General features: G+C 40.3%; 1 protein-coding gene across 1 annotated transcript; it reads left to right on the plus strand.

The window, feature by feature from the left end:
- On the plus strand, positions 1-27287 carry SQLE (squalene epoxidase). Its single transcript, XM_039527230.1, has 12 exons — positions 1-147; positions 754-1112; positions 3210-3456; positions 3771-3951; positions 8717-8813; positions 11254-11367; positions 13081-13252; positions 21840-21935; positions 22502-22644; positions 25131-25227; positions 25682-25769; positions 26631-27287. Exons 2-12 carry the CDS (start codon positions 819-821, stop codon positions 26821-26823), a joined length of 1722 nt encoding a protein of 573 aa, XP_039383164.1. The 5' UTR covers positions 1-147; positions 754-818; the 3' UTR covers positions 26824-27287.
- Positions 27288-27896: the final 609 nt, after the last annotated feature.

Below are 27896 nucleotides of genomic sequence, written 5' to 3' on the forward strand. Positions count from 1 at the left end.
GCGGGCGCGGGCGCGGGGAGAGGGGCTTGGCCGGAACCCACCGAGGGGCAGGGGAGTCACAGCCCAGCGCGGGTCCATTGCCGGGCGCCCAGTGCCGGGGAGCAGCCTATTGGGATCGCGTCTGTCAGCGCCTGCTGGGGGCTTCTGGTGAGGGCGAGGAGAGACCGGCCGGAGGATTTCTGAAGGGCTGCACCAGCGTATTTATTTCGCCTCTGGATTTCGGGGAGGAGCCCGTGTTCAACATGAGATTTAATAAGCTCTGATAGTTAACGAGAAGGGTCTCCCCGTCTTATAAATCCCCTCCTGCGGCTACCGCCAGAAGCCTCATTTCAGGCCACATGTAAATAATATGTTGGTCTAATTATTTTTGTGCGGGAGAGCACCTGCTGTTGGAGAAAAGAGACTGTGACCCACAAAGGAGACATAGCAACAACCCACCACCCCACCAATGAATTTGACCCTCGTGACCATCAGGTGGCAATAGCTGAGGCCAATGTTGTAGTCAGTTTGTAGAATTTAAATCATTTGAGCTGCTGTAAATCTCCCTCTGATGGTTTAAGAGATTTGTAGTGAATTCATACCACTTTTTGGAGCATCCTTGTCTCTGGGCTGCCATGCCCCAGTAAAGCTGCAGTTGTTATCTTTTGCAGGGCTTTGTGAGAGAGTCTTGCTTCTCTGTTACCACATATATATTTTAAAGAGGATATTTGTATTTTTATGATTTTTATAGCTTGTGCAAAATCCCTTTTTCAGAGAACTTCAATCACAGCACAAGTGTTAAAAGGAACCACTGGCAACAGTTACTTGCTCTTGTCATAATGTGGACTTTTCTGGGCATCGCCTCCTTCATCTATGTGTATAAGAAATGTGGAGACTTGATGACTTATGTCAACAAAGAGGTGCTGCTGACTATGTTGGTGTTTTTCTCTCTTGGTTTGTTCCTGTCTTATCGGTATCGTTCTGGGTGGCTAAAACAACAACAGTGGGGGCAGCAGAAACAGTCCCACTTTGGGATGCTCTGTAGTGCTCTCTCAGCTTTGCCACTCATTGGTTTTTTCTGGGCCAAATCCACCCCTGGATCTCCACAGGCAGAGCAAACCAAATCCAGAAAGGTAAGTTCAGTTCAAACCTGGGAAATAGAATGGAGTCCTTTCACGGTTGCTTTTATATTAGGGCTCCTCTGTCAGTTTGAGGGGAAAAGCACCTAATGAAGGTTGGAGAGGATTTATCTTTGTGGTCCCCACCTAGGGATTTGTTAGATTTTTATTTTGGTTTTGAGTGACAAACTCATAGATGGAGCCTGTTTAATCAAGACACTAGGGTCTCAGGTTTCAAATTAAGTTTAAAGGTAAACCTTTTGCGAAATCTCCGTTATTAAGTTGATTTGCAGTTTCTGTGTTCGTGTAATTTCCAGTAAAGTATTTTTCCCACATAGGAAACATCTTAAATTGTTAGTGCTGTGACATACATCAGCTTTCAGCATCTCTACATTTGAAAGAAAAACATTTATCTGGCAGACTAGAAAAAAAAATTGCAGATACATCTGGTGAAATCCATAGATTTCTATAGATAATAGTAATAGTAATGAAATATCACATGTATAGGGCTTTACACCTTCAAAGGCTTTTAGAACATTGGGCAGAATCTCTGAAGCAGACTGCCAGCTTTTCCTTGTCTGCCAATGGTATGATAGCGGAAAGCTTTAGTTTGTGGAAGGAGCTCAGTAGGAGCCCCACTAGGGTCTCAAGCAGATGTACAGATTCAGTGCATCCTTTGAACTACAATAGTTGGACCCCCTTCCGTATGCACTTTGGAGCAGAGCTGACTCTGTCTGATCCCCTGCACTAGAGATCGTGACCTCATGCTGCTGCAGCAATTCTCCTGGGACTTTCAGCTACTGTATTGTTTCTTATAAAGACTATACCCTGAGCCCCAGTTAATTTATTTTACATTTACTTCCCAGATTTTATAATCATTTAAAGTAGCTATAAACATGGCACCCTGTTACCTAACAATCCTGTTTCCCTTCTAGGTAGTTGTACTGATACAACCTAGCTTTTACTACAGTAAGCACTGCAGAGCTGTGTCAAAATGAGCTGGATTCCATTCTACTTTGTACACCATTGAAAGCTGTCATTAAAATTCTGACTGTAGAGTGTTTATTGCTGGGAGTGATGTAAAAAGCAGAAAATACTTGAGATTTTGAAAATTGCAGGTACAGACTGCAGCTCTGGTAGTCAACAAATATTTTGCAGGTTTGCCAAGTGAGTTGTTGACAGAGAATAAATAAGAAACTCTACTATCACATTTGTCATTTTTGTGCAATGTGAGGTATAATTGATTGGTAATTGCCAGGAAGGACTGGAACCTATTAGGCCTTTTCCATACACAAGAGAAATTGATTAACCAGCATATATGTAATTTGATGAATGACAGTACTTTGGGTTTCAGTTTTAAGCAATATAAATAGTCAAATGATAGCACAGCCTATATTTAAAGTTACCTAACACTTTTCATGATATAACTCCGTTTTCAGTTATTTATAACTTTGCCAAATTGTAACTGTTTGGGCTGAAATTTTCCATTTTGGGTGCCTGCCTTGGGCTATTTGTTTGTTTTTTTTGAGGGGAGATTTCAGCTAAAATGGTTCAGCCATTCTCAGAACAAGGTTGTGCAGAAATGCATTTTAACCATGTTAAAAGAAATCCTTTCAACTTTTGAGAGGTTCTAGTGCGTCTGCTTTGCAGAAATTAGGCAGAGAGGTTGCCTTTGTGTCAGGAACGTACTTTTTGCCATCCCTGTGAAAATTCTCCCAAATCTGACCACGTTTATAATTGGCCTCAGAAAAATCCCTGTTTCCAGACCAGTACTGTCCTGCCATCCATGGCCCTAATATGGCTAAGGACCCACTCCTGCAAACCCTTTATACTGAGCTTAATGCCTACTAGCATGAACATGACACTTATTACTGTTGAGTACCCCCATTGAATTCCAGTGGGACTACTCACATCACTAGGCTCAATAATAATGGTTTGCAGGATTAGGGGAGTTGATATTCAAACCTAGATCTAGAAAAAAACTGACTAATTTTTAAAGCCAAAAGATAATTCACAATCATTCAATTTTTATATTATATTGTCTATTATTATTAAAGAGTATAAATGCTAGATATGTCACTTGTATTTTTGTTGGTCTTAATTTCTACATAGGGTAAAAGAGGGGTAAACTCAAACACTGTGACAGAGACTGCTACAAATACAATATTAGCTCCCCGGTCTGATCCAGAGGTTATCATCGTGGGTTCAGGTGTACTTGGTTCTGCTTTGGCTGCAGTGCTGTCACGGGACGGAAGAAATGTGACAGTAATAGAGAGGGATCTGAAGGAACCTGACAGGATAGTTGGAGAATTGTTACAACCTGGAGGATATAATGCTCTTAAGGAACTGGGTCTTGAAGGTAAGTAAATCTTAAAACTCAGATATTTTGTTGCAAAGGTATTTACTTGACAAGGACAAAAACATCTTGTGTCAAAGAAAAGCATGCTTACAAAGAAAATTAAAAAATACAACATATTCTGGATATATTTGGATTAAGCTTGTTCTTATGTTTCCTGTCCACCATTTTGAAAATGTCCCCTTCTGTGCTGTATGCATGTAATCGTATGCTAAAGAAATAGAATATTCTTGGTGTAGAGGTCAGTTTTTACAGACTAGTGCATATTCCTTGTTGTTCTTTATTCTTTCACTAATATATTGGGATTTGTTTTCCAGATTCAGTGGAAGGTCTTGATGCTCACATAGTAAATGGTTACATCATTCATAATCTAGAGAGCAAGTCAGAGGTTGAAATTCCTTATCCAAACTCTGCAGATGGTCTGGTGCAGAGTGGAAGAGCATTTCATCATGGGCGCTTCATCATGGGTCTCCGAAGGGCAGCCATGGCAGAACCCAAGTAAGACAGCTGGCTTAAAATTTTAATCAACATAGTATAACAATTTTAGGTCCTGTTCCTGCATCAGGATCCAATAGCACAGTTCCCTGCACCTCTGAGATGCTCCATTCACTTCAGTGGAACTCTGCAAGGGTTCAGATGTCTGCACTAGACAATCCTGATGCAGGAACTGAGTGTTAATCATTTTTTTTGCTTCAATATGCACATAACATATTTTTGTAGATGTTTATAAGAGGTATATTAATTACACCATAATCAGCTAAAAGAGCATGTAAATAAGCAACTGTGCATTGGTTTTTGGGACATAATTTGGTCTTGGATTTAAACATTGGGCGGAGACAAAATATTGGACCACATGAAGGAGTATCCCAAATCTCAGAGGTTAATTCTTCACTTGCATCTGTTGTAGTCGTTTATATCTCTGCAAAGCGGTTGTAAAACATTACCACTCATCAGTAGTGTGCTGTCTATGTATGCAATGCTTGCACTGCATGCCACAGAATTAAAAAATGTGGTCCAACTGGCAGTCTGTGGGGCGGATCTTGTCCCACGGGTTGATTCTGATTCACTGGGGAAACAGGCCTGTAATGCATAGTGTATACTTTAATAAATTGGGTCAAAATGAGCCCTTCAGCAAATGGTAGTAACTTGAATGGAGTTGTACTTGTGTACACCAGTGCTGATCTGAGCTATTTGCCAAAAACAGCCATACTCTATCTGTGAATAATGCACGGAACTACCTGGATTGATCAGAGAAGCAAGTGGTAGAGATGACTCACTTCATGATCAGGAATTGTAAATACATGGAGTTATTCAGGAATAGCCACTGTGCTTTAAATTCACACTCCACCTTGATCTTCATTAACTTTCAAGTATAGAAATGTTGATCTTCCTGCTGACATGATTCATGATGCTGGAAATGAAGCTTGCCTTAGCAAGAATGAGGATGATCATGATCTTCTTTTTCTCTACTCCTCCACCTTTTCCAATACTACATATAAAAGTAAAATTTTTGTAAAAGAGTGATGAACACCTCCAGTAGTTTTGGTATTCTAGAGTCTTGAAGGCAGCCCCTTCTTCCCTAAAAACATTTGTAACAAACTTCTTTATATGATCACTGCCTTTATGTAAGAGGGGTGTCAAGAAACCTAAATGTTAAAGGAAAGTAAGGTCTTATTGCTTTATCATGCAACATACCACAATAAGCTATATATTTTTTAAAATAAGTACACAGGTCTGTATGAATCTTTGTTCTTTACTGAAAACCTGTTTGTTTCCATTAAATCGATTAGATTGAATGAATTAATTATTTTGAAATTTAAAATATCAACCCTGCAATACTGCTAAGGTTGGTGCAAGCTGAGGTGATCTGCTGCATTTGTGATCATTATGAGAGTTTAAGCTGCCTGGGCATACCTTTAATTTCAATGGGATTTGGGCACCTAACTCTTCTTAAAATCCTTGAAAATTCTGTTATATCTGCTTTACACATTTTTCTAGCAGAAATTTAGAAAAGCTAGTATTTGTAACGAGTTCATTTCTTCCTTTCGTGGTTCATTTTGAATATGTTCCACCTCTCCATGTACCAGGATAGGGAGGGAAAGTTGAAAATTAATTATAATTGGGAGATTTCAAACATTTGTAATTTTGAGTGCCATGGAGTCTTACTTTTTCTCTCAGAATTCTTAAAAAATGTGTCATGGAGAGTGAAAGATTAGTGTCATTACAAGTGAATATATTCTTTTAACATGTACTAAGCAATAAGTATTTATTTTCAGATGAATACCAGTAAAATTACACACAGGGTAAAGGGATGGTCCTTTATCAATATTATTACTGTTTATTTGTTCGGTTCTAACAATGTGCTTAGTGCTTCACTAGATTCAAAGATAGACACTCCCTGCCATAGGCGCCAACTTTCTCCGGCACCGGTGGGTGCCTGCACCCCCCCCCCCCCGCCTCTTTCCCCTGGCCCTGCCCCGACTCCACCCCTTTCCCTGCCCCTGGCCATGCCCCCATTCAACCCCACTCCCAAAGTCCCTGCCCTAACTCCGCCCCCTCCCTGCCCATATTGGATTCCTTCCCCAAATCCCCGGCCCCGCCTGTTCCCCTAGTGCATCGCGTTCCCCCTCCCTCCCCGCCCCGCGAATCAGCTGTTTTGCAGAGCAAGCACTGGGAGGGAGGGGGGAGGAGAAGCAGGATGCAGCGGCGCTTGCGGAGGAGGCAGAGGTAAACTGGAGTGGGGGGGCGGGGCGGCGAGCTGCTGGTGAGTGCTCAGCACCCACCAATTTTTTTCCATGGGTGCTCCAGTCCTGGAGCACCCACGGAGTCAGTGCCTATGCTCCCTACCCTGAAGAGTTTAACCTAAAAGACAGAGCCTGTAATTGAATCTGTGTAGGTGGATCCTTGCACCCATGTGAAATCCCTCTGACAATTCAGTTGTTGGCAATTCACTTGAGGAGCTCCTTTTACTGTCATAAGGATTTATTTTAATAGATTTATGAACAACAGACGAGACCAAGTCATGCAAATATGTATTAATTTTGGTAAAGTACACACCTTTATTTTGATGATAAAACTAAAAGTATATTTACAGTGTAATATTGTTAAAGAAAATGGTTTTGAAAATCTTTTTCTAGGAAATAAAATTTATTTTAGTAATTTTATTAAATGATGAAAGGAAAAAAAAGCCAGACTTTTTTTTAATCTTCCTAATCTGAAACTCTAACCCCATGAAAATGTGGTGTTTTTTCCCCATTTTCCCCCATACTTATAAGGAGCATACAGTTATGTGTGAGATAATGGAGGATGAAAGCCATGTGGTAACATAGCGACCTGGCCTACACCTGGTCTACACAAGCATTCAAATTGAAATTGAGTGATTATGTAAAAGGAACATAATCAAAACCTATTAAAATCTCTCTTTAAAGAGAGGAAATATTGATTAAGTCCAGGCTGTGGTAGCTGCACTTTCTGACTAAGTGTACTTGATCAGCGGTCTGTCACTGTCATGCATCCATTGAGGGGGAACTGGCTCACATCTGGCTTTACAAAGATTGCGGGAGAGAAGAGACAGCATAATTAAAAATGGGAGATATATGGCTTTTGGTGTTCTCAGGATGCATAATAGCTAGTCAGTCATGGACAGCCACGACTACGACCCTAGCTCACCTCTGCAGTTAGGACATCATCTGGATGGTCTGGTTAGGCCCCTCTCCTTCACTGGTCTTTCTCAGGCTGAGGAGAGCTGAATGGGCCATCTCATCTCTTGCGGGTGCCATGCAGTGTAGCTGGTTTCAGGATGTGGCGAAAAACCAAGAGGAGGAAGATAGTGGGGATCAGAAAGAGACACACGAGGGAGGGGAAGACAGCGGGATCTCACAGGTATCAGGCTGGGGTCTTTGCTGATGCAGCAGTGATTGTCAGGTGTTCCCACTGGTGTGTCAAGGTCTGCGTGTCACGATAAAAATCCTTCTGCTGCAGCCACGGTAGTGGCGATAGTCATCCTTCCTCCCCCATTTCTTTTTGTAGGGCCTCAAAAATGGATGATGGATAGAATAGCTCATCCCCCTCATTATTTTGTCCACCAGGTAGGCCTAATTTCTGGTCCTACATGCCTCTTTTTTGGCACTCATGATCTTAACACAGTCCTTGGGTGGTATCGGGATCTCTTTGTTTAAATTAATTCAGTCTTTCTGTCTCCTCCTTACATCTTTTCTTAAACAATTTTATGTAATGGGTCATTGTAGCAATTCATGAATCTTTACTCATTTTTTCACTAGTTAGGCTAACCACTAAAGTAGGCCTCTTAGGCCCCAATTATTCCAACAGTGAAAAAATCACAACTCCTAGCTGACTTAGCTATGCCTGAAAACCATCTAATGTAGATGCAACTATACCAACAGAACAGTGCTCCTGTTGGCTTAGCTAATGTCATAGTGTGGCTATGCTGTCAATAGAACTCCTTATGGCAGTTTACACCGCGTACACTAGGGGGTTCTGCCTGCATAGCTATAGAGGCCAAGGCTCTGTAGTGTAGACCAGGGGTTCTCAACCTTTTTCTTTCCAAGTCTCTCCCCCCCCCCCCCCGTAAAAACTCCACAGCCCCCCTGTGTCACAATAACTGGTTTTCTGGATATAAAAACCAGGACCGGCATTAGGGGGTAGCAAGCAGGACAGTTGGCTGAGGCTCATGCTGTAGGGGCCCTTGCAAAGCTACATTGCTCAGGCTTTGGCTTCAGCCTCAAGTGGTGGGACGCAGGGCCTGGGCTTCAACTCCACATGGCAGGACTTTCTGCCCTAGGCCCCAGCGACTCTGCTGCTAGCCCTTCTTGGCGACCCTCCTGAAACCTGCTCGCGGCTCCCCAGGGGGCCTTGGACCCCTGATTGAGAACCGCTGGTTTAGCAAGCCCACAGATCCCAATCTTGTAAAGACTTCCATGTATATTTTATGTGATAGACTATGAAGTCAATGGGACTAATCACAGTGTATAAAGTTAAGCCCATGTGGATGTCTTCGCAGGATCAGGGCCATAGCGTTCAGTGACACTTTGTCTTGGCCATTGATTTCAAGAAAATAGGAACTGTTTAGTACTGTGTCTGAACATAGGCAGAACAATTTTATATGTGTAAGTGAATGCTTTTTATATGCAGTAATGTTATCATGAACAACTTGCATTCTCTATGTCATAAGTCAGTTTGAAACTATGGCCCTAAATATCCTTTTATTTTTTCCTGTATTTTTAAAAGTTCTGGTTTATTTCAGCACAAAATTCATTGAAGGGACTGTGTTACAACTGCTCGAGGAAGATGACTGTGTGGTGGGTGTTCAGTATAAGGATAAAGAAACTGGAGATATTAAGGTGAGACAACAGATTTTACTGTTCTTTGTGTTTAACTGTTGTGTTGTATGGTCACAGATACAGCATGTAAGAAGATTTGGATATTTCAGAACATTAAATAAATGTGCATCAAGCATGGGAAAAATAAAGGGAGGTTTTGTGGCCATGTGGATAGAGGGCTGGACTGGGTCATGGTTTCAGTTTCTGGTTCTGCCACTGGCCTGCTGGGTGATCTTTGCTAAGTCACTTCACTCTCTGTGCCTCTATTTCCCAATCTGTAAAGTGGGAATACATGGTGATTTGTAAAGCATTTTGATCTATCAGTGAAAAGTGCTACATACAGGCGAGGTATTTTTATTCTTTTAAACAAGGAAGTAGTGACTTCCGCATATGGCAATACAGGATCGTATATTACATTAAGAAATTTGTACAGTCTCTTTATTTGGAAAAAAAACCCAGTTTCGGTCACTTTTTAGTGCTGAAGATTTTCTTTTTCTTCAAATACAATCCATTTAACATTCCTGCAGTTTCAATTTCAGAAAATCATTGATGTATTTTCAAACTGTATTGTACATTTTATTATGGGATTTTTGTGCTTTACAACTTTTTCAGTTTTTCTGCTCTTTGCTGTAGAGGATTTTAAATGTGGTCCACTGGACTGGGAGTCACTCCACCTCTCTAAGCCTACAGGGGGATAAGAATATTTAACTTTTAAGTGTTTTAGTATCTACAGATGGAAATTGTTATATATCTACGTTGTTTGTTTATTAATAGCCCAAAACCTCTTCTACAGAGAGATATCTCTCTCACACACACACACACACACACACACTCTCTCTCTCTCTCTCTCTGTGATCTTCTATTAGGAGGCACTATGTTCCCCATAGAGAAAAGGCTACCGGGGTTGCCACTAAATCTGGTGGATATCAGGAGACTACGGCTGTCTGCATGGAAGTCCTGTCGGTCTCTGCATAGATTCTGGCTTCCCATGTAAAACCTTTCTGCCCTTTGGGTGCATAAATTTACTGTAGCTGCCACAGCTTTCTGCAGCTGCCCCCAGTAATTTTCAGAGGTCATAAAAATGTTAATGCAGCTCCAATCCATATCTCTTTTTTGGACTAATTTCCAGGGGTCCAGATAGTGGGTGATGTGCCTGTTTCTGGCCCACCTGTTTCTCCCTCTGGCCTGCCCAGTCTGTGCTCTCTCCAGCGTAAACCATCTCTGGTAGCTGAGTTCCACTTCTCTGTGGGAAGGTTGAGACTAGAACCTAGATGGAATCCTCCATGCACAGATCTAGGAGGTATGAGCTGGTTCATTATTCATAGTAAAAGAAGACATTCCTATGCAATAATAAAATATGCAATAGTATTAGCCTGGTTATTGGTCTACTTTATAGACCAATAAACCTTTGAAAAGGATTCGTCTCAGGGTTAGCCCTCAAAGTAAAGCTTATTCAAGCTGTGAGGTAGGCAACCTGAAGTCTGGTGGTGAAGGAAGCTCCATGCTCTTTCTTCCCACACTTGTTAGTTTAATAGATTTGTAATATGTAAAAATGGACCTTCATTATCTTTGCCTGAATATCAGGCTGGTCAGAAATTCAAAAACACATTCCTTTGTACTTCATTTACCAACTCTCCTTGAGAGTTTTAATAATTTTTTAATTATCGTTCCAGCAGATGTCCATAACTCTTAATACACATTGTGTACATACAACACCCAAGAATATTAATGATCAGTGAGTTTTCAAATGATACCTCACAGGGCATATTTTCTACAAAGATTATTACAGTAGTGTGTAGGGTCTGAATACAGGGATGCTTAGTGTCACAGTCACTCTTCCATGATTATTTTAACCTCAAAACCAGTAAGTGGTTGAAAAATATAGGGCTTGGGGTGGTTTGTTGATATTAAATTATGTGGTATCCTAAAGCAAGTAGGAGATTCTACGTAACTCATTTTGATAGATTGCCAGTGATTTGGTCAGTAATTGTAGAATTAAATAAAAGTGGTGGTGGTGTGTTATCTATCTCATCTTATTTTTTGTTTGTTCCTTTAAAAGAAAAATGAATTGAGGAACCTCAGCAGAAATCTTATATTTATTTATCGGTGTGTTACTGTTGTAAAAGATGTTCCATTTTTGTTTTGCTTATTTATTTATATATAGACTTTCAGATTTTTCAATAAAAAATAAATTAAATATTGAGAAGCATTTTCCTATATAAGCTCATCATCTTCTTAAATTGCTCATAATGTCTCAAAGTTCTTAAGGGGTTGAACTCTTCCCTACTTTCTCTCATTCCAAAAGTGATTTATTGTGTTTTTCCCCTTTAAAATTGAGATAAATTAATTCAGCTAATTATATCTTAATATCAGATCTAAAATTATATAGGCTCAACATATCAATAAAAAGATATTTTATCCTTTTTATCTTTGAGATAAATATCATATTTTTATGTTGCAGGAATTACATGCGCCTCTGACTGTTGTTGCTGATGGACTCTTCTCCAAGTTTAGGAAAAATTTGATCTCCAACAAAGTTTCTGTTTCATCCCATTTTGTTGGCTGCATTTTGAAAGTAAGGACCTTGTATGTATAGTACAGGAAGACAGATGACTAATAGCTGATGTATATTTTCTCTCCAAATTCAACCATATCTGCCAGTAGCTGTAATGAGAGTTATGTATATGAAATGAGAATTTATCCTTATGGAAGACATTTAGAAAACCTATGCTTTATTATTTTTTGTTATTTAGCAAGTACTGACAGCAGTCTCTTGAATTATACCGTATTATTAAATGGCCTCCAAAGCATCTATTAGAAGAACAACATGATTTTAAATATTTTAACAGGAGTTCCATTAACTTCTTTTTCATTTTGGCTTTGGGAATTATTGGACCATGGTAAGAGTAGTGACATTAAAATTGGATTGTGTGTTTGTACTTTTAAATTACTGGCTTTGTCTACATGAAAAGTTTAGTGCACAGCAACCCAAGTGTGACTCTCTAGCTCGAGCTTGCTGCGCATTAACTGGCTATGTGGGCCCTGTTACTGAGCACTAAAAGTTCTGTAGTGCGCTTTGATGCACTCTCATTTTACATGTACTGCAGAGCTTTTAGTGCACAGGAGCAGGGTCCACATGGCCAGTTAGTGTGTGGCAAGCTAGTGTGCTGTAGATTCACACCTTGGGTTGCCAGGCATTAACTTTCTGTGTGGACAATCACACTGATGTGTACCCAGACTTAACACTATTTTTTATCTGGGGATATTATAGGTGTAATGTCAAATATAATACACGAGGTACAAATTCATACCAGCCCAAACTTTCAAAGTTCTCAAAACGTTACCCCTATTGAAGTCTGTGATAAATTTTTCATTGAGTTCAGTGAAAGAAGGTTTGGGCCCATAGTCCATACTGAGGACTAGTGCCCTTACTTGGTTTGGGGGGAAAAAACCCACCCTGGTTTTTATTTAACAATATTAAAACCAGTCATGGGGTAAAAATAAGTCAGGGGTCAGCAACCTCTGGCACGTGGCTCGCCAGGGTAAGCACCCTGGCGGGCCGGGCCAGTTTGTTTATCTGCCACGTTGGCAGGTTCAGTGGACCGCAGCTCCCACTGGCTGCGGTTCGCCGTCCCAAGCCAATGCGGGAGGCCAGAAGCCGCGGCCAGCACATCCCTCAGCCCGCGGCGCTTCTTGCCGCACCCATTGGCCTGGGACGGCGAACCGCGGCCAGTGGGAGCCGCGATCCGCTGAAACTGCCGACGCAGCAGATAAACAAACTGGCCTGGCCTGCCAGGGTGTTTACCTTGGTGAGCGGCGTGCCAGAGGTTCCTGAACTCTCATATAAGTAGTCCCATTGACTACTCGCATGTTTAATGTTAAATACATACTTAAGTGCTTTGCTGAATTGGTGCCTATATGGAGTAGAAAGCGTAATTACACCTATTGGCATTTTGTCTCCTCATCTCTCTTTTGTTCATTTAAACAATATCCTAAATAGGCCACTTTACACATAAGAATTAATAAAGGATTTAATGAAATATGTAGCTTAATATATCAATTAAAATGTATTGTCATAAAGTATTCAGAATGTGCAAAGAAGTCAAATTATCATTGTTTTTGGAACCTTAGCACTTTCATTGCCAACATGCAATCTTAATGTTAAATTAATGTGACTTGTTTTGCATTTAATACACTTTAAAGGATGTCAGGAAATGATTCAGCAAGAGAGCAACTTTTGACCCCTTTACTAATCAGTTTTTTCCTTCCTTCCTTTTTTTTTAATAAGGACTCACCACAGTTTAAAGCCAATCATGCTGAACTTGTTTTAGCTAATCCTAGTCCAGTCCTTATCTATCAGATTTCTTCAAATGAGACTCGAGTACTTGTTGATATTCGAGGAGAAATGCCAAAAAACATCAAAGAATACATGACTGAGAAAATTTATCCACAACTACCTGGTAAGACTATGAAGATTTGTGTATGTACTCTTCAGAATTGTAATGTATTATCCACCAGTGTGTGTGTGTGTGTGGGGAGGATCGGGGGGGGGGGGATTGGTTTGGTTTTGGCTTTGTTTTCAATTTGTTACTGAATTATCCATTTGGAAAGCCAGACATCTTATCAGTCACAATGTGTATTGTCGGGGAGCTCTCTGTGGCATCCAGAATCCTTGCATGGATGGGGAAGGTGGTGATCTTACTATTGAGGGCCTTTCTGCAGCCACTTGGTAATTTGCTCTCTGTTGGTTGAATGTCATTTGACTCTGGAAGTAACCATCTCTTTTTACTAGGACATTAGTTCATCATTAGATGTAAGTCCTATAAGGTCAGGTCAACAACAGAAGCTTTTGCCATATATAAATGTCTATTGGTGTGTGGGTGGGTGGGTTTGGTTTTTTTTTTCCCATCACAACATTTTTATATCAGCAAATGCCTTAGCATAGATGCAGTTATACAGGCATAAAAGTGCTTTTGACTATATAGTTTAATTCTCTCAGGGAACTGGTATGAGCTATACTGATTTAAAGCACCCTTCTGGGGATATAAATTGCATTTACACTAGAAGGATTTGCCAGTACAGCTATACCACCTTTTGTAGTGGAGAACTTTTCTAAGCTTGACTGTCATATGGGCTGGATGGAGATTCTGACTCTATTCCCAGAAAGGGGTCTGCTATGGCACAGGAAAACCATGCTGAGATCAGGGTGGGGAATTCAGACCTGGTAGACTGGAGTTCAGACCTGGTAGAGTATGGAGGACCTTACTTTAACTGTCAATTGTTTGGTTTCAGAGGTTTAATTAAGCTTTGCCTTTCCTTTCTAAAGGGGGCAGAGTGAAAGGTATGTGGTCTGGTGGGCATTACCTTAACTCTGCGTGTCCTGTTTTTTCTAATGTTTTGGCTTCATTTGGTTGAGCGTATTTCCTAGACCTCATGTGTTTCTGTTTCAGCTGCCAACATTCACATTCTGGATGGGTACTAGGCATTGTTGAGCAACTATAACACCCTTTTAATGAAGTTTTTAATAGTGAACAAACCAGCGGTTCCTAAATTATGGGTTGCAACCCCAAGTGGGGTTATGCTATCAGCAAATAGGGTCATGAATGCACCTGGATTTGTTCCACAAAATGGTGTCCTTTGTGCGGTGTGACCTCATGTGTATGGTATGTGCAAAGTCATGCTGCATGGAAGATGTCATTTTGTAGAACACTGTACTGGTGAGGTCATGCTGCAAGCCCATGTTGTTTTGTTGCTGTCTGGGGTGGTGGAATAAGTAAATCTTAAAATGGGGTCATGCAGGCAAAAAAGTTGGGAATTGCTGTAATAAACCATTATACAGTGTCTATATATAAACACAACATTCAATTACATCATGTAATGGCAGACAGCTAAAAAGTGACAAGTTTTTAAAGTGCTTATATACCAATGCTAGAAGTCTAAATAATAAGACGGGTGAACTAGAGTGCCTCGTATTAAATGAGGATATTGATATAACAGGCATCACGGAAACTTGGTGGAATGGGGATAATCAACGGGACACAGTAATACTAGGATACAAAATGTATCAGAAGGACAGAACAAGTCGTGCTGGTGGCAGAGTGGCAGTATATGTGAAACGAAAGTGTAGAATCAAATGAAATAAAAATCTTAAATGAACCAAACTGTACCATAGAATCTCTATGGATAGTAATTCCATGCTTGAATAATAAGAATATAGCAGTAAGGATATATTGCACACCACCTGACCAGGATGGCGATAGTGACTGTGAAATGTTCAGGGAGATTAGAGAGGCTATTGAAATAAAAAACTCAAAAATAATGTGGGATTTCAACTAACCCCATATTGACTGGGTACATATCACCTCAGGAAGAGATGCAGAGATAAAATTTCTTGACACCTTAAATGACTGCTTCTTGCAGCAGCTAGTCCTGGAACACACAAGAGGAGAGGCCATTCTTGATTTCATCAGGCCCAAGAGCTGAATATAGCTGGACCGCTTGTTAATAGCGACCATAATATAATTAAATTTAACATCCCTGTGGCGGGGAAAACACCACAGTGGCCCAACACTGTAGCATTTAATTTCAGAAAGGGGAACTATACAAAAATGAGGAAACTAGTTAAACAGAAATTAAAAGATACAGCACCAAAAGTAAAATCCGTGCAAGCTGCATGGAAACTTTTAAAAGACACCATAATAGAGGCTCAAATTAAATATATACCCCAAATTAAAAAACATAGTAAGAGAACCAAAAAAGAGCCACCATGGCTAAACAACAAAGTAAAAGAAGCAGTGAGAGGAAAAAATGCATCCTTTAAAAAGTAGAAGTTAAATCTTAATGAGGAAAATAGAAAAGAGCATAAACTTTGGCAAATGAAATGTAAAAATATAATTAAGAAGGCCAAAAAAGAATTTGAAGAACAGCTAGCCAAAGACTCAAAAAGTAATAGCAAAAAAAAATTTAAGTACATCAGAAGCAGGAAGCCTGCTAAACAACCAGTAGGGCCACTGGACGATTGAGATGCTAAAGGAGCACTTAAGGACGATAAGGCCATTGTGGAGAAACTAAATGAATTCTTTGCATCGGTCTTCATGGTTGAGGATGTGATGGAGATTCCCAAACCTGAGTCATTCTTTTTAGGTGACAAATCTGAGGAACTGTCCCAGATTGAGATGACATTAGAGGCGGTTTTGGAACAAATTGATAAACTAAACAGTAATAAGTCACCAGGACCAGATGGTATTTACCCAAGAGTTCTGAAGGAACTCTACATAAGAACATAAGAATGGCCATACTGGGTCAGACCAAAGGTCCATCCAGCCCAGTATCCTGTCTGCCTACGGTGGCCAATACCTTGAGGGAGTGAACCTAAGAGGTAATGATCAAGTGATCTCTCTCCTGCCATCCATCTCCACCCTCTGACAAACAGAGGCTAGAGACACCATTCCTTTCCCATCCTGGCTAATAGCCATTAATGGACTTAGCCACCATGAATTTATCTAGTTCTCTTTTAAACCCTGATATAGTACTAGCCTTCACAACCTCCTCAGGCAAGGAGTTCCACAGGTTGACTGTGCGCTGCGTGAAGAAGAACTTCCTTTTATTTGTTTTAAACCTACTGCCCATTAATTTCATTTGGTGGCGCCTAGTTATTAAATTATGGGAACAATTAAATAACTTTTCCTTATTCACTTTCTCCACACCGCTCATGATTTTATATACCTCTATCATATCCGCCCCCAGTCTCCTCTTTTCCAAGCTGAAAAGTCCTAGCCTCTTTAATCTTTCCTCATATGGGACCCGTTCCAAACCCCTGATCATTTTAGTTGCCCTTCTCTGAACCTTTTGTAATGCCAATATATCTTTTATGAGATGAAGAGACCACATCTGTACGCAGTATTCAAGACGTGGACATACCATGGATTTATATAAGGGCAATAAGATATTCTCCATCTTATTCTCTATCCCTTTTTTAATGATTCCTAACATCCTGTTTGCTTTTTTGACTGCCGCGGCACACCGCGTTGACGTCTTCAGAGAACTATCCACAATGACTCCAAGATCTCTTTCCTGATTAATTGTAGCTAAATTAGCCCCCATCAGATTGTACATATAGTTGGGGTTATTTTTTTCCAATATGCATTACTTTACATTTATCCACATTAAATTTCATTTACCATTTTGTTGCCCAATCACTTAGTTTTGTGAGATGTTTTTGAAGTTCTTCACAGTCTGCTTTGGTGATTAACTATCTTGAGCAGTTTAGTATCATCTGCAAACTTTGCCACCTCACTGTTTACCCCCTTTCTCCAGATCATTTATGAATAAGTTAAATAGGATTAACAAATTTATTTGGGCATAAGCTTTTGTGGGCTAGAACCCACTTCATCGGATGCATGAAGTGAAAATACAGGAGCAGGTATAAATACATGAAAGGATGGGTGTTGCTTTACCAAGTGTGAGGTCAGACTAATGAGATAAATCAATTAACAGCAGGATATCAAAGGAGGAAAAATAACTTCTGAAGTGGTAAGAGAGTGGCCCATTATAGACAGTCGACAAGAAGGTTGTGAGTAACAGTAGGGAGAAATTAGTATTGGGGAAATTAAGTTTAGATTTTGTAATGACCCAGCCACTCCCAGTGTTTATTCAGGCCTAAGCAGATGGTATAAAGTTTGATACTTACCACTTCAAAAGTTATTTTTCCTTCCTTGATATCCTGCTGTTAACTGATTTATCTCGTTAGACTGACCGCTCACTTGGTAAAGCAAATCCCCATCCCTTCATGTATTTATACCTGCTCTTGTATTTTTCACTTTATGCATCCGATGAATTGGGTTCTAGTCCATGAAAGCTTATGCCCAAATAAATTTGTTAGTCTCTAAGGTGCCACAAGGACTCATCATTGTTTTTGCCAATACAGACTAACACGGCTACCACTCTTAAATAGGATTGGTCCTAGGACTGACTCTTGGGGAACACCACTAGTTACCCATCTCCATTCTGAAAATTTACCATTTATTCCTACCCTTTGTTCCCTGCCTTTTAACCAGTTCTCAATCCATGAAAGGATCTTCCCTCTTACGCCATGACAACTTAATTTATGTAAGAGCCTTTGGTGAGGGACCTTGTCAAAGGCTTTCTGGAAATCTAAGTACACTATGTCCACTGGATCCCCCTTGTCCACATGTTTTTTAACCCCTTCAAAGAACTCTAATAGATTAGTAAGACATGATTTTCCTTTACAGAAACCATGTTGACTTTTGCCCAACAATTTTTGTTCTTCTATGTGTCTGATAATTTTATTCTTAACTATTGTTTCAGCTAATTTGCCCGGTACCGATGTTAGGCTTACCGGTCTGTAATTGCTGGGATCACCTCTAGAGCGTGTAACGGGTCGGACTCACCCCTGCGGCGCCTCCTGCTGGTGATTCTGGGGAATTAGCTTGGTTTCCAGCACGGAGCGCCCTCTGCAGGCCGGTGATCCGCCTGTTCTCTGGCCCCGAGTCCCTCCCTGGACCCCGGTGCCCTTTTACATGGGGTGCTGCCCCCCCCGGCAGTAACCCCTTTCTCTCAGGGTCTCCCCTCTCAGGGAACCCCCACCCTCTATCCCCACCTTGCCTCAGTGCATGGCTACTGCCAGTCATTGTCTAGCCCCACGTCCTGGGGCAGACTGCAGTATCAGCCTATTCATCACTGGCAAGGAGGGTTTGGACCTGCTGCCTTGGCCTACCCCTGGGCTGCCCTCTGCAACTCCCAGTACCTGTTAGCCCTCTGCTAGGCGGCAGCCTGGGGCTTTCCAGGCTGGAGCTCCCCAGCTCCTCAGCCTGTCCCCAGCCCTGCTCCACTCAGGTGCCCGGTCTAGCTCCCTGCAGCCAGGCCCATCTCCCTCTGAAAGCAGAGAGAGACTGTTTTTGGGCTTCTGGCTTCCCTGGCCTTTTTATAAGGCCCTGTTGCTCAGTTTGAGGCGTGGCCCCAGCTGCAGCCACTTCCCCAGTCAGCAACCTAAAGGCTGCTTTCTCCCGCCACAGCCCCTTCCCAGGGCTGTTTTTAACCCCTTTAGGGCAGGAGCAGGGGTCCACCCTGCTACAGAGCCCTTTTTAAATACTGGCGTTACATTAGCTGTCTTCCAGTCATTGGGTACAGAAGCTGATTTAAAGGACAGGTTACAAACCATAGTTAATAGTTCCGCAGTTTCACATTTGAGTTCTTTCAGAACTCTTGGGTGAATGCCATCTGGTCCCGGTGACTTGTTACTGTTAAGCTTATCAAACAATTCCAAAACCTCCTCTAATGACGCTTCAATCTGTGACAATTCCTCAGATTTGTCACCTACAAAGGACGGCTCAGGTTTGGGAATCTCCCTAACATCCTCAGCCATGAAGACTGAAGCAAAGAATTAATTTAGTTTCTCCGCAATGACTTTATCGTCTTTAAGTGCTCCTTTTGTATCTCGATCGTCCAGAGGCCCCACTAGCTGTTTAGCAGGCTTCCTGCTTCTGATGTACTTAAAAAACATTTTGTTATTACCTTTTGAGTTTTTGGTGAAATTGCTGATGAAGTAGGTATTCACCAATGAAAGCTTATGCTCCAGTACGTCTGTTAGTGTATAAGGTGCCACAGGACTCTTTGTCGCTTTTTACAGATCCAGACTAACACGGCTACCCCTCTGATACTTAACTGTAGTCTGTAACCTATCATTTAAATCAGCTGGAGGTTGACTGGAGGATACCTAATGTGACACCAATTTTTAAAAAGGGCTCCAGAGGTGACCCCGGCAATTACAGGCTGGTAAGCCTGACTTCAGTACCGGGCAAACTGGTTGAAAGTATAGTAAAGAACAAAATTGTCAGACACATAGATGAAGAAAATTTGTTGGGGAAGAATCAACATGGTTTTTGTAAAGGAAAATCATTCCTCACCAATCTACTAGAATTCTTTGAGGGGGTCAACAAGCAGTGGACAAGGGGGATCCAGTAGATATAGTGTATTTAGATTTTTAGAGAACCTTTGACAAGGTCCCTCACCAAAGGCTCTTACGTAAATTAAGTTGTCATGGGATAAGAGGGAAGAACCTTTCATGGATTGGTAACTGGTTAAAAGATAGGAAACAAAGGGTAGGAATAAATGGTCAGTTTTCAAAATGGAGAGAGGTAAATAGTGGTGTCCCCCAGGGGTCTGTACTAGGACCAGTCCTATTCAACATATTCATAAATGATCTGGAAAAAGGGGTAAACAGTGAGGTGGCAAAATTTGCAGATGATACAAAACTACTCAAGATAGTTAAGTCCCAGGTAGACTGCAAAGAGCTACAAAAGGATCTCTCAAAACTGGGTGACTGGGCGACAAAATGGCAGATAAAATTCAACGTTGATCAATGCAAAGTAATGCATGTTGGAAAACATAATCCCAACTATACATATAGAATGATGGGGTCTAAATTAGCTGTTACCACTCAAGAAAGATATCTCGGAGTCATTGTGGATAATTATCTGAAAACATCCACTCAGTGTGCAGCGGGAGTCAAAAATTTGGCTTCATTAAGAAAGGGACATATAGTAAGACAGAAAATATCATATTGCCTCTATATAAATCTATGGTATGCCCACATCTTAAATACTGTGTGCAGATGTGGTTGCCCCATCTCAAAAAAGATATATTGGAGTTGGAAAAGGCTCAGAAAAGGCCAACAAAAATTATTAGGGGTATGGAGCGGATGCCATATAAGGAGAGATTAGTAAAACTGGGATGTTTCAGCTTGGAAAAGAGACGATTAATGGGGGGATATGATAGAGGTCTATAAAATCATGTCTCAAGAAAGTAAATAAGGAAGTGTTATTTACTCCTTCTCATAACACAAGAACTAGGGATCTCCAACTGAAATGAATAAGCAGCAGATTTAAAACAAACAAAAGGAAGTATTTTTTCCACACAATGCACAGTCAACTTTTGGAACTCTTTGCCAGAGGACGTTGTGAAGGCCAAGACTATAACAGGGTTCAGAAAAGAGCTAGATAAGTTCATGGAGGGATAGGTCCACCAATGGCTATTAGCCAGGATGAGGGGGATGGTGTCCCTAGCCTCTGTTTGCCAGAAGCTGGGAATGGGCGACAGGGGATGGATCACTTGATGATTACCTGTTCTGTACATTCTCTCTGGGGCACCTGCATTGCCCGCTGTCGGAAGACAGGATACTGGGCTAGATGGACCTTTGGTCTGACCCAGTATGGCCGTTCTTATGTTCTTACATTCAACGTGGAATTGAAATGTATTAAGGGTGCAGATTTAAGTGGTTTTCTCATTTAAATACTTGGGGAAATCTTAAAATATGCAGAAATGATACAGTTTAGGCTGCTGCTGGGTAAGGTAGAGCAGGAATAATTTGATCAGTCTCCCTGAAATGGGTCTTTTTTTGGCTGATTTGAAAACTATTTTGAGTGACCATATTGAAGGAGGCAACTTATTGTTCCCTTTCGTTGCCTGTCTTATAGTTTCACTGATGTTTTGCCATGGTAACTGTTCTAGGTCCAGATCCTGCTTTACCAAAGTTATTGTGAGTTTTGCCACTGATTTCTAATGGGAACGTGGTAAGGTCATTTGAAAACAACAGCTAAATGTACAAGTTTAGTGTGCTCATTCTGATTAAAATGCCAGAATTATTGTTTGTTCTTTTCAGTTTTCCTCCCCTCTGCAAACTAAGTGCCTGATGCTGCAAGCCTTATATATGATGAGCTCCAATTTATGTTCACACCTGTGTACGGATCCTATGAGGTGCTGAGCATCCTGTACTCCCAATAAAAGTCAGCTGCAATTGAGGGCATTCAGCATATCGCAGGATTGAGCCATTGTAGAGTTTGCAGCACTGGACCCTAATTTTATGTTACTAATAGATACCATAACATCAAACAGTAGTTTGTTCAGTTTCCATATGTAACACAGGTAACTCCGAAGAGTTATATCTCTGAGAACTGGTTATGAGTAATTCTGTGCAAATTATTTGACTTCATATACGTAATATAACTAAATAGAGTTTCGTTACTGCAGAGCACCTAAAGGAACCATTCCTAATAGCAGTTCAAAATGATCGTTTGAGGACCATGCCTGCAAGCTTCCTACCTCCATCACCTGTTAACAAACAAGGTAGAGTAAGAACAAAAATATTTAAAAGTATAGGATTAATGACCATTAAACAAATTTAGAAATATTTTTGTTTGTTGTCAGTGCTACTTTCCCAGTCAAGTTTGTTTTATCTTTTGTGAAAATGGTACTTTAAAAAACAGGTGTGTGTGTTTGGCACCTATAAACAGCATATTGATAGTGACACTAGAATTAAGCTTGTTGGTTGGTCCATTTTAAACCCCTATTTTAAAACATGTTTTTTTTTTAAAGTCAGTTTCAGGCTGATGGTTTTTCATGCTTGTTATCTGTCAAAGGTGGCTTATTTTTTAAAGGAAAGTATGAAGAAATTTTTATAACCTGTTCTTGAGCTGTGTGTTTAAAAAAAACAAAACATTTCCAAGCTTTAAGTTGTTCAGATGCATTTTACACTGTGATTTTAAGCTGCTGTGTGGAGTCTATGTAGTTTTCAAACTGCAATGCTTTCTTTGCTAAGGCTTAGCAAAATGGATAGAGAAAGGAAAGTTTTGATTTCTAAAATGGAGAACTTGGCATGTGTTCTATGCCATTATTATTTTTCTCCCATCTAGGTGTTCTTCTTTTGGGAGATGCATATAATATGAGGCACCCTCTGACAGGTGGAGGAATGAGTGTTGTTTTGAATGATATTAAAATATGGAGATGCTTGCTCCAGGATATTCCAGATCTTTATGAGGATTCTGCTATTCTTCAGGTGAGACGTTATTTTGACGTTAGAATTATAATTGTGCTATAATTAAAAGGGTTGCCAACGTATTTCAAAAATAAGGGACTGTTTTCTTAGCACATCTGCCCCACCTCTTCTCCTAATGTTGCTGTCGTTAATAATAATAATTCATAAATAAGCAGTACTCACCCACATTCTCCTGAGGTATTTCTTGCTGCTTTTTGCAGCACTCAGCAACTTCGCATCTTGTTGTATAGAGATGAAAAAATAAAGGATGTCCCTTCTAATAAGGGACTGTTGGCAACCCTATTTCTGGGACATGCCTAGGCTTGTGTTTATGCAATTTCTTTCACTTACTTAATTTCTCCTAACTTCGGGGTGGGGCAATTAATAGTTCTTTGCTCATCTAGTGAAAGCTGTTTTTCGACGTTCTTGTGAATCATTAAACTGCTGTAGATGGCGGGAGGGGTAAAATGGGGCCCAACTGGGGCCATCCCTCCCTCCCTGTCTAAATTCAGAACCAGGCAGGGCAGACACTCCCTCCCCCATCCATTCTGAGGAAATTAAGACCCAGGTGGTGCCTCTGTTCCCCACTCTTGCTTCTTGCTATGTAGCATTTGGGTGGGAGTGGGGAAGAAACTGCAGAGAGGAACCAGCCAGAGACTATAGCTGGTAGGAGCAGTTGCAGAAGAAGCCAAATCAAGGACCTTTTGGACACTTAGAGAAGTTTCTAAAATTTTGACTGGACTTTTACTGTCCTGTGGTAATTGGCTATTTGCTCCATCCCTTCCCCTTCCCTCCCCCCTCAGTCTCTTCACCTCAGCGTTGCCCAGTACCTGCCCCCTTACCCTCTTTTCCTTTGCCCTTCACCCTTCTTCCTTCAGCATCTTCTCTCCCTTCATGTTTTCCATTTTTAGCTTCTCCTCTCCTAACCAAATCCACCGCAAACAAATGTGGAAGTTTGCTGCCATCACATCGTTCATTCTGCTTGTGTGTTACATCCCATTTCCCCATCCTGCTTTTGTCTTGTCTATTTAGATTGCAAGCTCCTTGGATCAAGGATTGTGTGTGTTTGGACAGTGCCTCGCACAATGGGGCCTCATTTGGGATTGGTCTTTAGGCACTGCTGCAATAAACATGATTAATAATTGGTTTTGCCAGCATCCTTTATTTGCCACTTCATGCTGTGATCTAGTCAGATCTCACAAGCTAAGGGCTTGTGTATATGGTGGGGGTAATGAGCTCCACAGGAGTGAGATTTCTAAAGCACACTAAGGTGTTGCACATTAATTGGTCTCTGTAGACCCTACTGGTGCACACCAAAGGACCCCTAGTGTGCTTTAACATAGTACTATTTCAGGCAGCACTATGGTTAACCACACCAGCAGAATCTACACAGACCCATTTGTGTGCTTTAACAATCACACGTTTGTAGAAGGTCTTACCCCACTATGTAAGGGGTATATTTTTCAAAGTGTTCATGGGTATATTTTTCAAAAGTGACAGGTACTTCAGAGCTTAAATCCCATTGATTTTCAAAGTCGCTAGTCACCAAGGTGCTTTTGAAACTTTTACCCTACATCTCTAAATACACTCTTCAGTATCAGTTGAATGTGATATTCTTCTTCACTTGCTCCTAAACTGTTGTTATGCACAGTAAATATTGTTTTCAGTTCAGAAAAATGTACACAAATTAGGTCCAGCAAGAGTACCTTTAGAGGAAAGAATCAAAAAGTGGTGGTGGGCATAGTTCTGCTGTTTTGAAAGAGTCTACCTTTTTAAGCTATACATTCCCTACCTATATAAAGACTAATCCAAAGCCTATTGAAGTCAATTGAAAGACTCCATTGATTTCAATGGGCTTTGAAATAGGTTTATAAGAGGGAAATTATATTTAAAATAGCAGACTCATTCAAAACAGTACAAAATTTTTAGAGTGGCCAGTTAAACAATGTTTAGTTTGGCAAATCAATGTGTAAAAGAGGGAAGAATAAGAGTTTACAAATATTTGGAGGGTGTAAATACCCAGGATGGAGAGCAATTATTAAATGGGAAAGGGGGGTATAACTGGGAGGAATGGATGAATATCTGAAAAAAACATGTGTATACTATATGATATAGTCTTCCAAGGAAATAATGAAAGCCCCATTAGTTAGAACATTCTTCCTGTTCCTTCTCTATTTCAAGAGATACCATAGGGGTTGGCAGGGGGATGGACTTTATGATGTAACAGGTCTCTTCCATATCAAAGTTCCATGATTTTATTATCCTTTTGGCTACAGCAGAATGTGGGAAGAGGAGATCTAATTGGCTTTTAAACAGGCTGATGTCAATATTATAGTTGAGACAGATTTTGACCTTTAAATAGAAAAAGTGTACAAAATCTGTAGGCAGATAATGCAGTAGCACCAGTATAACTTTGAAAAGGAAGTCAGACCTATACCTTTTTAGAAAGAAAAGAGTATCTTCCTGTGCCCTGATATAAAGATTTTTATTTTTTTTTACCTTTACAGGCAAAAAAGACATTTTACTGGTCAAGAAAAAAGTCTCATTCTTTTGTAGTGAATGTTCTTGCTCAGGCCCTTTATGAACTGTTTGCTGCCAGAGATGGTAAGTACATTTAAGAGAACTTCTGTAATTAATTGCAACTTATTAAATAAGTACACTCTGTGTGTGTTCATGCATGAGCATGTATTGCATTTATAATTTTCAAAAGATTTTAGAAATACTTGTCAGTGTTAGACTGTGCCTCCAAAACTGTGAGTAGTGCTGGTGTCTGGTGTGAGCTGACATTTTGCTGATAACGTCTCAGCAAACAGCCCAGGGACAATTGGTATAAGGAATTCCATTTAAAAAACCCATATTTGTGGTGCCTGAATGTAGTGCTCACAGACTAGTAAGTTTTTTGGAAGGTTATTCTTTACTTAAATAATAAGGCCCGGTCCAAAGCCCATTGAAATCAATGGAATGACTCCCATTAACTTCAGTGGACTTTGGATCACAGCTTTATTTGGTTTTAGGTGGTTTTAGTAGTTACTGAAGATATTTTTAATTCCTTTTCTAGATTCCTTGCATCAACTAAGGCAAGCATGTTTCCATTACTTCAAACTTGGGGGAGAGTGTGTCTCGGGTCCAGTTGGATTGCTATCTGTGTAAGTTATATAAAATATCGAAACACCTACTGTACTGTATCAGAAACTAGCATAGACCATAGTTAATGGATTGCAGTCCACTAATGCAGACCCTTGCTGACCCTGAGTCGGCAACTGCATGGGCAGAAGGGTCCACACTAGCAAACCTCTTTAGGATTGGTCCTTATTTTGGTTTACGCCTTTCATATAAAGTGTGTCCCAAAATGCTGAACAGTTAGAAGATTCCACTAAAACAGTTTGGAGAGGAAGTAAGATACGTGGGCACGAGAGTTTCAGTGAGACAAAGAGATTCAGGATGGTTGAAGACTTGATGATAGCTGGCACAATTCATTCACCAAGGCCAGTTCTAGATGAGTGGAGGGAGCAGGGATGGGAGCAGAGAGAGGCAAGTTCTTTGAAGAAGGTTGGTGTGAGTCTGGATGGTTTTTAAAAATGGGACAGTTTTGAACTGTATCCTGAAATGGATAAAACAATAGACCATGCTTCTTTGAGCATGTGAGAAAGAGGGCTGCTGCATTCCTCACTCAGTGGAGTCAAGAGAGCTGGATCTACGGAGGCTATCAGGAAGGGAGTTGAAATACTCCAGATGGGAAATGATAAAGGCAGGGATGAGGACTGCAGCAGAAATGGAGCTGAGGCAATGGTGTATCAGGGTAATGATGTAGGAGGAATTACTTAGCACACAGCAACTCCAAGTTATGCCAGATTCTTCCACTGTAGACAGCAGGGCTGGGATTGTTTAGATCAAACAGATGTTAGTAGTGTGCTAACAAAAATCTATTACATTAATATGTAAGACTGAAAATTCTATAGTGCTTCAAATTTCTCTTTATTAATGTGTTTTCTCTTCTGTCTGTACAGCTTATCTCCTAAACCAATGGTACTGATTGGCCACTTCTTTGCCGTTGCGCTATATGCTGTTTATTTTTGCTTTAAATCAGAGTCCTGGGTCATGAAGCCACGAGCGTTTTTCAGTAGCGGTGCTGTACTTTACCGAGCTTGCTCTGTAATATTTCCACTTATTTACTCTGAAATGAAGTATATAGTCTATTAAATATTAGAGGGAAATGAATGGAGGAAGAATATGTGAAACTCACCAAGCCTTTACAGTCTTTTGGACAAGTACTGTTCAACACTGTATTATGTTCATCTCTGTTTAAAGTGCAAACCCCTGTTCAGGATTTGACTTAATTTTTATTCTTGTGGGTATATGTACATATGTAAATATATGTTCCTTTACCATGGAAATTTTAAAATGACTTAACTGTTTACAAGGACCATAATTAACTGTTAACATATGGTAGAAAAATGCCACTTCTGGCAAAGGACGATTTCCTCACTTTATCCATTGCATACAATGTACCAATAATGTTGATGATGTTAATAAAATGCAGAGTGAACTGTTTAAGTCATTTGCTGCTGCATCCTTCAATGTTTCCATGGATTGTTTGTTTTCTTTATTACTGTGAAATATTGTAAGAAATTTTTCATTTATTTCATTAAAAGTCTTTGCCTCTATTTTATTTCAGTTGCAATTAAAATAGCAATCTACTGACACTTAAAAGGACACTGTCCTTTATATTTAAACTTCATTACTGTTGCAAATGTCATCCTATATTAAGTAGCTAATTTAAAAAATCATTCTCTTCACCAGAATTATTTTATACAAGAGGTTATCAGATCAGAATTTGTTTAACAACTCTGTATTTCATTCAAGCTACCTTCTTCCAGTTCCACAGTCTCACTTTATTTAAAAGACTTACCTTTCATTTTGCTTGTGCAACAGAAGTTAACAGATACCGACCATTTAACAGAAGTATAGCCCACAAGTTGTACACACCAAAAAAAAAAATCAGCCAGGAGCTATTCCAAGTGGATATTAAAAATAGTAGTAAAGATTATTTAAAAACTCATGAAAAAGACTTCAAAAGTGTCCTTTTTAATACTTGGTTTTTGTTTTTCTTCTACAAGTTATTGCACGTGACCAAAAACATTTAATGCCTTTTACTGACAATATTCCTCTCAATGTTACCTTTAATAATGTCCTTTCCTCTGCTGTGTATTTTTGTTTTGGCCCTACCTTTCTTTTGATTGTATTATGTAATATTGGATGGCTCTTTCCTTTTG

Source organism: Mauremys reevesii, linkage group 2 (assembly GCF_016161935.1).
Source record: "Mauremys reevesii isolate NIE-2019 linkage group 2, ASM1616193v1, whole genome shotgun sequence".
NCBI lineage: Eukaryota > Metazoa > Chordata > Testudines > Geoemydidae > Mauremys > Mauremys reevesii.

Excerpts from the sequence above, each read along its gene's own strand:
- SQLE (XM_039527230.1), top strand. The coding sequence starts at position 819 with ATGTGGACTTTTCTGGGCATCGCCTCCTTCATCTATGTGTATAAGAAA. Across the intron at positions 3,457-3,770 it reads TAAGGAACTGGGTCTTGAAG|ATTCAGTGGAAGGTCTTGAT; the intron begins GTAAGTAAATCT and ends TTTGTTTTCCAG. Across the intron at positions 3,952-8,716 it reads GCAGCCATGGCAGAACCCAA|CACAAAATTCATTGAAGGGA; the intron begins GTAAGACAGCTG and ends GGTTTATTTCAG.